General features: G+C 42.4%; 1 protein-coding gene across 1 annotated transcript in view; it reads left to right on the top strand.

Annotated features, from left to right (window-relative positions):
- LOC120058914 (plexin A3) overlaps positions 1-11962 on the top strand; it is a 120870-nt gene extending 108908 nt beyond the window's left edge. Inside the window, exons 20-31 of the mRNA XM_039007663.1 lie at positions 81-223; positions 802-1058; positions 1190-1256; positions 3129-3275; positions 8831-8990; positions 9419-9522; positions 9653-9749; positions 9854-10044; positions 10154-10323; positions 11270-11482; positions 11582-11732; positions 11867-11962. Coding sequence (XP_038863591.1) covers positions 81-223; positions 802-1058; positions 1190-1256; positions 3129-3275; positions 8831-8990; positions 9419-9522; positions 9653-9749; positions 9854-10044; positions 10154-10323; positions 11270-11482; positions 11582-11732; positions 11867-11962 — 1796 coding nt within the window. The remainder of the gene's footprint in view (positions 1-80; positions 224-801; positions 1059-1189; positions 1257-3128; positions 3276-8830; positions 8991-9418; positions 9523-9652; positions 9750-9853; positions 10045-10153; positions 10324-11269; positions 11483-11581; positions 11733-11866) is intronic.
- Positions 11963-14665: the final 2703 nt, after the last annotated feature.

The following is a 14665-nucleotide window of genomic DNA, read 5'->3' as shown; positions in this document are numbered from 1 at the left end:
TGACTGTGTACAGTATGAGGATTATCAAAGCATCCAGACAGTGACTCAGGGATTTGTCTCCTCTGCTTCTGTCAACATAGCATTCGCTGAGCTGCAGACAGACATCCAGGAGCTGACCAATGACATGGATGGAGTGAAGATCCCCTTCCTGGAGTATCGCACCTACACCATGAGAGTCATGTTCCCCGGTATCGAGGAGCACCCCGTCCTCAAGGAGCTGGATGTAAGTGTAAGAGAACTACAGCGCCAGTTCCCTTCACTTTACTGCCTTGTGTTTCTATCTTCACTTGTCTTGGTAACTTAGAAGAGTATGCTTTCATGAGGTTCGCTTTTCTTGTACTGTAACTCACTGCTAAAAAAATAAGGAATATAAAAAGCGATAGATCCTGTTAAAAAATCCCCCAAGCTCAGTAGCCAGCAGTACTCCTCTCTTAGTGCTGAGCTTCAGAGCAACCTATTTTCTTTTCCTCTCAACCTCTTTTCTTTTTAATTAAAACCTGAGGCAGAATCAAACCAGGAGCCCCACCAGGCCTCCGTAGACTACTCGTCTAGAGACTGCCGCAGAAATGTTTGGAAAATAGTCAAGTTTTTATCTGGTACTCCATGTAATACTCATACTACAAAAGACAAACAATTTTATCTCCCCCTTTTTCTCTTACACTTTCCCCCTCTCTCTCCCTCTATCCCGCTCCCCTCTTAACCCTTTGGACCTCATTTTGTCTATTCCCACCTCTGTGTACACCACCCCCTTTGAAATTTGATTTGTGTACACCCCCCATCCTCCTGTGTCCTGTCCCTCAGTCCCCGGCTAATGTGGAGAAAGCCCTGCGTCTGTTCAGCCAGCTGCTGCACAATAAGATGTTTCTGCTAACCTTCATACACACCCTGGAAGCCCAGAGGTCCTTCTCCATGCGGGATCGCGGCAACGTGGCCTCTCTGCTCATGGCCGCGCTGCAGGGCCGCATGGAGTATGCCACCATGGTGCTCAAACAGCTGCTGGCAGACCTCATCGAGAAGAACCTTGAGAATCGCAACCATCCCAAACTGCTGCTCCGACGGTGAGGCTACTTACCTGTAGAGAAACGGGCTGGGTGTTCTCTTCTCGCTCCCTCACTAACACCTCTACTCATGCTGTATGTGTACAGGACACGTGTTGTTGAAACTGACCGTTGTCTCATCTCTCCTGTAGGACAGAGTCTGTGGCAGAGAAGATGCTCACCAACTGGTTTACGTTTCTGCTGCATCGATTCCTCAAGGTAATTCTAATGGTGCTCCGATTTATTTCTAACTGAGGGTTAATGTAGGTCCAGAGAAGAGAGATTTAGGTACATAGCAGAAGATTTATGTTCGTGATTTATTCAAAAAATGTCTGTTTGGCTGAAACACAAGTAGGCCTAAAGCAACACTGTGGACTGTATTCTTCTCTTTTCATTTTTGAACCTGAAATTCTGTGAATGATCTTTAATGACTATTATTAGTGTAATCTGTGAGTTGTAATTATATTTTTGAGGTGGAGTTCTTTGGCTAATCATGGTCCTGGTGCTGTTAATTCTCACTCTGTGTGACCGCAGCACAGTTGAGTGCACACACAGCACGGCCACAGCATGAACCATATCGGGGAATCACTCCAGGGGCAGTTGTGGTCATTTTGTCTAACCACATCCACCAACCAAAATGGCCTTTCTGTGTTTTTCCTGCCCATATGCTGCTCCTGCTTTATTCTGGGGTTGGATCGAAATGGCCATTTGCGTTAAGGACACGAACATCAGGCCCATTGAGCGTTCAGGCCTGAAATGCCTCTTGGAATGTAGCTATGGATGGCAGCCAAGTAAATTTAAGTTACATCAGTGCAGATGTTAAAGTGTTTTGGCCATCTCCCCAGTCTCCCCAAGTAATTACCCTGAAATGTTTCCACAAGCCTTACTTAAACCTCTATTCAGAATTGACTTTCACATTTTCATATTCAGCTTGCATAGCAATATTCAGCTTTCTTAGCAAGGCTTATCACTGCAAAACATTTGTTTTAACAAATATATATCTTAACTGGGGGAGTTCAGTACCTTACAGTAGTTGGGGGTGGCAGGTAGCCTAGTGGTTAGAGTGTTGGGCCAGTAACTGAAAGGTTGCTAGATCAAATCCCTGAGCTGACAAGGTAAAATTCTGTCGTTCTGCCCCTGAACAAGGCAGTTAACTCACTGTTCCTAGGCTGTCATTGTAAATAAGAATTTGTTCTTAACTGACTTGCCTAGTTAAAAAATATATATATGTTATTCGGGAAGGTAAAGGTTCTAGACTTGTTTAAAATAACAAATGTAATGCCATGTTAAGATTTATAAAGTTCTGAAAACAAACAAAAAACTTACTTAGCATCTTCAACATAAACACATTTAGTGAAGAATAAATGATCTGAGGATTTAATCTCATCGGACATGGTCTGGAAAAATATAGAAGTTTGACTGGTTTTCAACTGAGAAGAAATTCTGGAGAGTAACTTGAAATCTGTAGTTATGATGTTATTAAATATGACGTAAACTCAACTTTACAGATTAAGACCACAGAAGAGCATGTCCTTGAACACAGTACAGTAATACAGAAAATCACTGACATATCCCAGCATGACCAATCAGTGTGACTGAATGCTGCTCATACTCTCATTGCCTTACTTAAATTTGACAATTTGGGGCCGTTTGTATGTTTGGGGTTTTCTTTTGTTTGAGTATGGATTTGAATATTGCTCCATTTGCTCATTGGCAGCAGGATTTGGAGGCCTGGTAGATTGTCCATTGTCCTCTGTGTGTCTGGGCTGGAAGGCCACTCTGTGCGAGCAGCTTGAGACTCAGGATGTCACGTTGTAATTAATGATGTCAAATTAATCAGCCTTAAGAACTAAATAATAGTGTTCTCAGTATCACTGGTTAGTAATCAAAAGCCTGTAAGTGGGTAATTGGTAACTTCCCCACTCTTCACTACGCTGTCTGAAAGGGATGTGATTGCCGATCCCTCTCCCCTTCTCCCAATCACTCCCTCTCTTCCGCTTTTACTCTTTCCCCCTCTGCCCCCTCCGCCTCTCTCCCCCCACTCCCCCCTCCCCCCCTCTCTCTCTCTCTCTCTCTCTCCCTCTCTCTCAGGAGTGTGCGGGCGAACCTCTCTTCATGCTGTACTGTGCCATCAAGCAGCAGATGGAGAAGGGGCCTATAGACTCCATCACAGGAGAGGCGCGCTACTCCCTCAGTGAGGACAAGCTCATCAGACAGCAGATTGACTACAAACAGCTGGTAAGGAAGGACCCTCCTCCACACACACACACAGCTCTCACACACCAGTTTCATGTTTCATTAGAGTGTGGCCCAACGGAGCCAACCCCCTCAGTCCCAGGACAGCAAGATGAATCCATGTACTGATTCTCTCTTAATGTGGTTGCAGAAGCAAAACAAACAGGAGGATGTTTAGCATGCTTTGCCATGGAAATCACCTGTCATGTTACTGAGGAAGTGATGTGGGCTGTGGCTCCCCCATTGGCTGTGGGATCCCAGTGTAGGCAGTGGTAGGAGAGCTGGGGCTGTATGGGTGAGGGAGGTCTCTTGGAACGAACCCACTCATCACTCAATCACACAATGACCTGCTGCGGGCCAGTAATGATTCAAACAAATCAAGCATTTATTGTCTGCCCATAAAACAAACCTTCCCACCACATCGCTCTCTCTCCCCAACAAGGCGGCCAAGCAGCACTGCCAGGAAATACTACACTTAAACAATTATTGATTTACTCACCGTCAGCAACCCATTGACTTCCACATAAAAGCGTCACACCCCACATTTGCGAATAAAAAATAGAAACAGCACAGGAATTCTCTAAATATTACCTCATATTAGTTATTTATATGGAAAAATAACAATACTCTGACTTAGTAGGATACACTAGTAGCACGTCCCACACCCACTCCTCCACTTCTTCATGAATCTGTATCCGAGACCATTCTTCACTCGCGAGCACACTGCCTGGTAAAACACTGCAGCATCAACTCAGGACAGGTTCATCTCTACCTCCTTCAGAGGGATCGATAGAAGGAAAAGCAGATGTCAGAGGAATTAGCCCTAAAGAGACAGATGCTCCCCGAGGAGCTGTCTATATCTCTGGCCCTGGGGAACCCCAGTAAAGGTCAACCCTATAGGACGGCTTAATGCCCCCCTGCTTCCATATACCCTTAAATCACTCATAATCTGTACCACCTATGGATGATGGAGGCTCTGTTATTGATAAATCTAGGGCCATCTGTGCACTCTATCGATAACTATCATTCATAGTTATCTCTTGTATCCCTTTAAATGGAATTAACCAAGACTGGCAACTTTACTGGGAAGTACTTCAGTATTTGATACTCTGATACTGTAAAGTTATCCTATGGACCATAGATACACAGATCGGATAGATATACAGTGCCTTCAGAAAGTATTCACACCCCTTGACTTTTTCCACTTTTTGTTGTGTCACAGCCTGAATTTAACATAGATTTAATTGAGATATATTGTCAATGGTCTACACACAATACCCCATAATGTCAAAGTGGAATTATGATTTTTGTATTTAAAAAAATACAAATTAATAATAAATTAAAAGCTGAAATGTCTTGAGTCAATAAGTAAAAGAAGGGCAAAGAAGGGCACCTATTGGTACATGTAGATGGGTAAAAATAAAAAATCAGACATTGGATATCCCTTTGAGCATGATGACGTTATTCATTACACTTTGGATGGTGTATCAATACACCCAGTCACTACAAAGATACAGGCATCCATCCTAACTCAGTTGCCAGAGAGGAAGGAAAATGCTCAAGGATTTCACCATGAGGCCATTGATGGCATGGCTGTGATAGGAGAAAACTGAGGATGTATCAACAACATTGTAGTTACTCCACAATACTAACCTAATTAACAGAGGGAACTGGAAGCCAGCACAGAACATAAATATTCCAAAACATGCAACAAGGCACTAAAGAAATACTGCAAAAAATGTGGCAAAGTAATTCAGGATGTATTATGTTTGTGGCAAATCCAATACAACACATTACTGAGTACCACTCTCCATATTTTCAATCATTGTGGTGGCTGCATTATGTTATGGGTATTACATTTACATTTTAGTCATTTAGCAGACGCTCTTATCTAGAGCAACTTACAGTAGAGTGCATACATTTTATTACATTTTTACATTTTTTACATACTGAGACAAGGATATCCCTAACGGCCAAACCCTCCCTAACCCGGACGACGCTATGCCAATTGTGCGTCGCCCCACGGACCTCCCGGTTGCGGCCGGCTGCGACAGAGCCTGGGCGCGAACCCAGCCCAGCCTGGGCGCGAACCCAGAGACTCTGGTGGCGCAGCTAGCACTGCGATGCAGTGCCCTAGACCACTGCGCCACCCGGGAGGGTATGCTTGTAATCGTTAAGAACTGGAGAGTTTTTCAGGATAAAAAAGAAACGGAATGGAGCCAAGCACAAATCCTGGTTCAGTCTGCTTTCCACCAGACACTGGAAGATGAATTCACCTTTCAGCAGGACAATAACCTAAAACACAAGACCAAATCTACAATGGAGTTGCTTACCAAGAAGACAGTGAATGTTCCTGAGTGGCCGAGTTACAGTTTTGACTGAAATCTACTTGGAAAGTCTATGGCAAGACCTGAAAATGGTTCTCTAGCAATGATCAACATCCAATATGACAGAGGTTGAAGAATTTTGAAAATAATAATGGGTAAATGTTGCACAATCCAGGTGTGAAAAGCTCTTATACCCTTTTTAGACACATGGAATGTGTTGCCTTGAAAGCGTCTCAGCTACAGCATGTTTGTTTGTCTGTAAGGGTACACTACAGCTTTTTAAATGCCAAAACTAAACCTTCTCTGGAGATAGTTTCGAAGCGCCACTGAACAGGCATTTTACTTGTCTGTAAAGGAATGCCTCTTTTGAAGCGGGACTAATGTCCATCACTAGGCAACCAAAACTGTCAATCAAATAAACTGCCTGCGCACAGCTTGCATGTCTGCTGCCTCCACACAGATCACTCTCTCCTAAAAAAAGTATTTTAAAGTTCATTAAATACCGTGACATACCAAGACATTTAGTAGAAAGAAAACACATCTAGCTACCCTACCATAAAAAAAACAGCATGTAAACAACACAACAGCACATCAATCAGCAACGTTTGTTGTTGTCAGGGAAACAATACAGAACATTCTATGCCAGAGCAGAATTCTACTGTATAAAAATAAAAAATAAGAATTGTCTGAAAGGTTATCAATTGTCGCTATCAGCACATTACTGTAGCGGCGTTACTGTATCGGCATTCTATATCTGTAAAGGGTATTAGAAACTTAGCCAGAAAGACTCACAGCTGTAATTGTGGCCAAAGGTGCTTCTACAAACTGTTGACTCAGGGGTGTGAATACTTACACTACTGTTCAAAAGTTTGGGGTCACTTAGAAATGTCCTTGTTTTTGAAGAAAAACACATTTTTTGTCCATTAACATAACATCAAAGTGATCAGAAATACAGTGTAGACATTGTTAATGTTGTAAATGACTATTGTAGCTGGAAACGGCAGAATATTTATGGAATATCTACATAGGTGTACAGAAGCCCATTATCAGCAACCATCACTCCTGTGTTCCAATGGCACGTTGTGTTAGCTAATCAAGGTTTATCATTTTAAAAGGCTAATTGATCATCAGAAAACCTTTTTCTAATTATATTATCACAGTTGAAAACTGTTGTACTGATTAAAGAAGCAATAAAACTGGCCTTCTTTAGACTAGTTGAGTATCTGGAGCATCAGCATTTGTGGGTTTGATTACAGGCTCAAAATGGCCAGAAACAAAGTACTTTCTTCTGAAACTCATCAGTCTATTCTTATTTTAAGAAATTAAGGCTATTCCATGAGAGAAATTGCCAAGAAACTGAAGATAGTCTAAAGAAGGCCAGTTTTCCTTAAAAAACATGGACATTTCTATGTGACCCCAAACCTTTGAATGGTAGTGTATGCAAATTAGATATATTTGTATATTTGTATTGATATATATATATTATATTTCCTTTTCAATAAATGTGCACTTTGTCATTATGGCGTATTGTGTGTAGATGGGTGATATTTAAAAAAATATTGACTTGATTTTGAATTCAGGCTGTAACACAACAAAATGTGGAATAAGTCAAGGGGTATGAATACTTTCTGAAGGCACTGTACCATCTTTTACCACCAAGGTGCCACAAATCTTCCCTTGTCAGAACTTGCTTGGCCTTGGACCTCCTCAAATGATGAGGATTCTCCCATTCCTTGAGAATTCCTATAATTTGCTTTATAATTGGTTTTTAATCACAAATTCCCCACTTGTTAACTATTTCCAGTGCATGGCAAGGAGGAAATTGACTTTGCTAATGATCAGTGAGTGGCAGTGGTACAGATGTCTGTGGTACCCTGTGCCAGCTGCACACTGTGCTAATCACCTGATTAACGCACCCAGCCCACACCAAAGGTCTCCTCATGAATTTATATGGACTGGCAGCACGGTGTGTACATGCCCAGTATATAAATACATTAGAAGGACCCCTCTACTCTCTGGTCACTATCATAGACATTTTTGGATGGATACTACACCTTGGTTATTCCAAGAGGCAACGTAGGTCATTTGATGGCGTTTTAGTTAGTAGATTGTGTGAAAACAAGAATCAATGCTTTTCCAATAGTCAGGATTCCTCTAGCAAAATAGTGTTGAACACAGAAAACCTGTCAGGCCTACAGCATCATTTTTTATCGTCCGTCAACATGGCACACTAGTTTACAGAAAGACATTAGCCAGTAGACAATACGGAATCTATTATTTATGTCCACTATACAGTGACATGATAATCCCTGCATAGAGTTTGCATGTGAACTCAGAAGATGGCCTCGGTGTGACACCACTCCTCTATGCTAGTTAATCTGTCAATGCAAGTTTCAAATTAGGCTGAATGCATCTTCATTTGTTATAATGACAGTTTCCCAAATAGAGCCTGACTTCTCTATATTGTGACTGAGTGAGCTGTGAAGGGGTGCCAGAACTGTTAAAAAGATGTTATGTGGTTGCTCTCTATCCTCAATCTCCTCCTTTTAACTATGGTACATTGTGTCATATAAATCCTTGTTTGTAGTTAAATCAATGTCCTCTGTCAGTTTTATATTGACCTGAGGATGGCTCATAAATGTGTCCTCCAGATCGCTTTTATTCTTCGGTGATTGTCTTCAAACAGATGAAATCTTCATTATCGACAATACAGTTAATATATCTGGGGGGACTATTGATAAAATTGCATATAAAGTGATTCATAAAAAAAAAACATCTGAGGAAATTGCAGTCAAAATCTCTCTTTCTTTAAAGAGATTGAACAGTACTTTAACTCCTAGTAAGTATTTTTTTAAACCTCCCGCTTTGGGATGGATGTGTCAATGTGTAGTTCATACATGCAGAATTACTGTTTTACCTCAATTAGCCACAAAATCCCTAGTTTGAAAGTGACTGTTTTCTGGAAGCTGTGCAGCGCCATTTTTGCTCCATTTTACCCCACGTGCGCCAGCCCCCTGGTCATTTGAGTTTTAGCCAATGAGCTTGCCCCTCACCATTTGAGTGACAGCTAGCAAAAGGCCTGCCCAGCATTATCCAATCCAGGCAGGCCCAAGTGGACACAGCAGAGAGAGATTGAGAGAGCTACTTTCAAAATGATGGTCTGAAGTTATACAAAAGTTTGACAGTGCATCATCCCTAGTACTGACGGCCCTGTGGTTTCTCCCTACCCAGACTCTGATGTGTATCCCTCCGGAGGGAGAGGCAGGCACGGAGGTCCCGGTGAAGGTGCTGAACTGTGACACGGTCACTCAGGTGAAGGACAAGCTGTTGGACGCTGTATACAAGGGCATCCCCTACTCCCAGAGACCCCAAGCTGACGACATGGACCTGGGTAAGAACCTATGTACAGTGCATTCAGAAAGTATTCAGACCCCTTTACTTTTTCCACATTTTGTTACATTACAGACTTATTCTAAAATGGATTAAATTACATTTTATCCCTCATAAATCTACACACAATACCCCATAATGACAAAACAAAAACAGGTTTTTAGATGTTTTTGCAAAAAAATAAAATAAATGAAATACCTTAATTGCATAAGTATTCAGACCCTTTACTCAGTACTTTGTTGAAGTACCTTTGGCAGCGATTACAGCCTTGAGTCTTCTTGGGTATGAAGGATTTATTGTGAAGGATGTGAAGGATTTATTGTAACTAATTGCGACATTGGTTAATAGTGATTCCCTGTTGAAACTAAATATACAGATTAAACTAATCAGATCTAACCAATTTTCTGTTGTTTTTTTATGTCCTCACAGAGTGGCGACAAGGTAGACTGACCAGAATTATCCTTCAAGATGAGGACGTCACCACAAAGATTGAGAGTGACTGGAAGAGGCTCAACACCTTGGCCCACTACCAGGTCAGACAGCAACACCAGCTGGACACATCCACATAATACTCATCCACATTATTCACACACAAAGACAAATACTATCATATTGATGGTCATTCATTTGATGATACAACATTAAAGATCTCTCCTCCTCCAGGTGACCGATGGTTCTCTGGTAGCCTTGGTCCAGAAGCAGGTCTCAGCCTACAACATTGCTAACTCGTTTACCTTCACCCGCTCTCTGAGCCGCTATGGTACTTATCAATGACCTTTCAGTTTTTCCATACCTACTGGCCCCACCCAGCCTGGCCCCACCCAGCCTCCTACAGTATCTGACTGTGTGTCGTTGTGTTTCCAGAGAGCCTCCTGAGGACGTCCAGCAGCCCAGACAGCCTGCGCTCCCGTGCCCCCATGATCACCCCTGACCAGGAGACTGGCACCAAGCTCTGGCACCTGGTCAAGAACCACGAGCACGCTGACCAACGGGAGGGCGACCGCGGCAGCAAGATGGTGTCTGAGATCTATCTCACCCGCCTACTGGCAACCAAGGTCTCTTTTCATTGTATTTTTGTGAATGTGTCATGATAATGTATCATTGCCAGGCACACGTTCCTTTCTTGGACACTGTGTTAACACCACTTGTCTGATCACTCTACAGGGAACTCTGCAGAAGTTTGTTGATGATTTGTTTGAGACGGTGTTCAGCACGGCCCACCGCGGCAGTGCCCTCCCTCTGGCCATCAAGTATATGTTTGACTTCCTGGACGAGCAGGCCGACAGGAGGCAGATCACTGACCCGGACGTCCGCCACACCTGGAAGAGCAACTGGTGAGCACAGTGTTACCTCTCTGTCTGCCCCTGTTTCTTATAGCTGCCCCTTAAATAAGCCTATGGAACCCAAGCTGTATCTGTGAATTTGGTAAAAGAGTTTGGGACCTCTGTCTCAATCTGTCTCAGTCTTCTTGGCTGTTTGAAATGGCCACTAATGAGTCAGAGTTACTAGCCTCCCAGGAATGGCACAGGCATACTCACAAGCCCACTCCATAATCAACTTTTCAAAGGAGGGAGTAATGACAAGAATTATGTGCAATTTCCGGTTCTTCCTCAATCAAAGGGAGTTTTTCCCTCACCACTGTTGCTTTTGGCTTTCGTTTTATAAAGGTATAGAACTGAGTCTTTTTAGTCAAGTGTTTATAACAAATGACTAAAATGGGACACTTGGAATATAGATTTAATTAATAAAAATTCATAAGATTGCACCATACAGTGTCACGCCCTGACCATAGAGAGCCTTTTTATTCTCTATGTTGGTTAGGTCGGGGTGTGACTAGGGTGGGTAATCTAGGTATTTTTTTTCTATGTTGGCCTGGTATGGTTCCCAGTCAGAGGCATCTGTTTATCGTTGTCTTTGTTGTGGGATCTTGTTTTTGTGTTGTTGCCTGTGAGCACTCCAGAGCTTCACGTATCGTTTGCTGTTTTTTTTATTGTTTTGTGCGTTTCACTAATAAAAAGATGTGGAACCCATATCACGCTGCGCCTTGGTCCGAATGTTATTTCAACAATCGTGACATACAGTACCGTGACTGTGACTGCTTTTATTGTCTCAAAGCTCTATTTGAGTGGTCCACAATGTGCTTTTTAAAATCTGTATTTTGTATTGCCAACTATTGTATCATTGTGCAGTGACACTTTAATACATGTTTCTAACTCTAAGATTCCCTTATAATGGTCCCAAACCTTTTCTCCTACTGTTTCTCTGCTTTCTCTCTGACAGTCTGCCCCTGCGTTTCTGGGTGAATGTGATCAAGAACCCTCAGTTTGTGTTTGACATCCACAAGAGCAGCATTACGGACGCCTGTCTGTCTGTCGTGGCCCAGACCTTCATGGACTCCTGCTCTACATCAGAGCACCGCCTGGGCAAGGACTCACCCTCCAACAAGCTGCTGTACGCTAAAGACATCCCCAACTACAAGAGTTGGGTGGAGAGGTACGATTTCAGTTACCATCAATTTTATTTGCTGTCATATCGACTTTTTTCTCAAAGAGTTAAACACTGAGCACTCTTGTGTCTCGTTGCTTGTGTCAGGTACTACAGAGATATCAGTAAGATGCCTACCATCAGTGACCAGGACATGGATGCCTATCTGGTGGAGCAGTCTCGTCTCCATGGCACCGAGTTCAACACTCTCAGTGCTCTCAGTGAGCTCTACTTCTACATTAACAAGTACAAAGAGGAGGTAAGAGGCATGGGCCAATCCTGTACTTTATTATTCCTCATATTGCAAAGGTGATCTTATTTTATACCTAAATGTAATGTAAATTAACGTTCTTATTAATGTTGAGGAATTCTTTCTCTTACTCTTCTGTTCAGATTTTGACAGCACTGGACAGGGATGGGTACTGCCGCAAACACAAGTTGCGACAAAAACTGGAACAAGCCATTAACCTTATGTCGGGCAGCAGCTGAGGGCGGATGATGGAACAGGGGGTCTGGGGTCCGGGGGAAAGGGGGGCGGGTTTAGGGGGGTTTGGTTGAACTGGGGAACGGACCTGTGTTGGAACATCCACAGCTTGTGCTAGTAAAAATGAAGACATAAGACACTGGACAATCAACACAACGAACCACAGCACAGCACATTAAGCCCAATGTCTACTGACCAGATTCTGTGCCCAATATCCTCACTCCCTCATACCTCTACCTGCCATTGCCAGTGAAACATTCTGAGTCGTTTTTTTCTCCACACTGGCCTTTTCAATGACAGACTCTTTAGTAACTGCCTAATCTAATGGAAGAGGACTACTGTGGATAATATGAGATACATTCCAAAAGAGGCATACAGTAAGTTGCTTTGGAAACTGTTCTGAATTGCCAAGCTAGTGCCATGGGAAGAGTAGCTTTTGGTCTGGGATAATAATTGTACAAAGTGCTGAAAAGTAACATTTAGGTGTGGACTGGATTTTATCTAGAAACGTATTGGCTTTACTACAAGTATTGTAAGATACAAGTAGTATACCATAACCTATTGGCCCCAAAGGAAAGCTTTGAGGCTCTGTTTTGTTGTGTTAGGGTTGGAGGTTCAATGCCAGTGCGTGATGAAGGAGGCAGTGTATGGACAAAAGAGACCAAATTCTGGAAGCACCAGAGGCCTAATTAAGTGACAAATTGAGGGGAGTGTTGGGGCTGGGCTGAGGCTGGGCCATCCCCCTCTTCTCTCAAATGCCATAGCGACAAAGCGCCTTTTTCTTTTTCTTAATTTTTTTGTTCTTGAAATTTGGGGCCAAATGGATCTTTGCTGATGGTGAGGCTCAGCTCAGAGTCCAGAGTTTTAAAGCTTGCCTTTGTGTTGCAGGAAGTGAAGCCCTCTCCTCGTAGACGTTCCACCCCTACTGTAACTGTCCAGCTAATTATACTTAGATCCCCGTGTCAGTCTGCACCACTGTGAATCTGATCTGTCAGGATCTGAGGAATTCCCATCCAGAGCCCAGGGCCACTGCTGTCGTGGAAACAACTATTTTTACCCATATCAAGCATCCTAAATCTAATCGATCCGTCACGAGCAATAAGTCTAGTTGTAAAACAGCAAGCCATGTTTCATTAGATTACACTAAACCAATAGTTATGTTAGAGGATCTCTAAGTTGCGATAATCATTCTGTGTAGTAATCTTTCTGTTCCAGATTTTTTCCGTATTGCAAATGACAGCTTGATCAAAATGTGTAACGCAACACCAAGCACAACAGACAGGGGACACCAGTATTCATTGTTTTTTTAATTCTAGAAACAGAATGCTGTCTAAATACAACTTGTGTGGTTGTGAGTTCACTTCTGTAGGTCATTCGCAGTAGTTAATGGAGAAAATGCCTCTATGCTGCCTGTGTACCATTACCATACTAGAGGTTACTGTGTTGAATTCTGATTCCCAACCCAGGAGACCTTCATCCTTCATTCTGTTTACCCCACGGTCCCAGAGAGCCAGCAGCAGTAGGCTGTTTTGTAGGTTCTGATCAGCTGGTAAATGCCATTGCTCTGTGTTGACTCCCTCCATGACAGACAGTAGAAGCTCTGTGTGTTTCAGTGGTGGTACAGCGGCTTACTGTACACACTCCCATGCTCCCTCTCCATACTTCTCTACTAGGAGGAAATGCAGTCTGGGGGTCTTATACCTGAATATTATTTGAGTGCATTTACATGTGGTTCTGAGTTCGGCCCTATCCAATGATGAAGTATTTATTGTTTTGTCTTTATTTATTTCATATTTATTTACATTTGACACAAGAATGTGAACTCTTGTTTTGTACAGTTTTAGTGACTGAACACCTGAACACAGTTGGTGCGCTCTGTACTGTACTATAGACCGAGTCTGCAACACTGCTGCAGGAGTCTTTTTGACGCCAATTCCTGCACAGGGCCGGGTTCATTTAGGATACATCATAGATTCAGTAAATAACAGAATTCCTTCACATCCATAACTGAAAAGTAAACCTTTGATCGCCACATCAAGTGTTTGGTGACAACAGTGAGGAATGCAGACTGACCAAAGGAGGCACAGAGAACAGTCAGATGATCACGCTCTTGTCTTTGGGTTGAATAATGCCGTAAGGTTTGACCCACATATTACAATATATGTTAACCATAGATTATATCACGTTTAAAAATTCAGCTACAAACATATCTTTAAAAGATTTTTAGTTTAATAGGATAAAGCCTCAAATTCCAATGTTCCCCATAACTAATGTTAGACAAATATGTATTTGTACTACTAAAGCCAGAGGTTTGCGGTAGTCCTGGTCCTGAATATAAATATTTCAGTATAACTAACAGTTATTTTATCCATTAATTCCTCGAAGATGAAATACAATTTATTGTTAATAAATGAAACCAATACTTTGGTCTATCAGTGTACAGGTGTTAGTCCTCTAGACGCTGGCTGTGTGTTGTTTTTCATAGGGACCTTTAACACGGTTATGCTCTGTTTAGATCTAACCGAAATGGATCTGAAACAAACTCATTACGGTAGACTAATTAGGCTTGCTTATCAGCCCAGGAACAAAAGAGCCATTATTATATATTTTCATAACGCTGCACACATTTCATTAAATCCACACCAAGTGAGAGAGAGAGACCCATTTTTCTACATGGAAGATGCACATTGTAGATAAGCACCAAATCA

The sequence above is a fragment of the Salvelinus namaycush genome, chromosome 14 (genome assembly GCF_016432855.1).
Source record: "Salvelinus namaycush isolate Seneca chromosome 14, SaNama_1.0, whole genome shotgun sequence".
NCBI classification, from domain to species: domain Eukaryota; kingdom Metazoa; phylum Chordata; class Actinopteri; order Salmoniformes; family Salmonidae; genus Salvelinus; species Salvelinus namaycush.
This window is presented reverse-complemented; position numbering and strand designations above follow the sequence as displayed.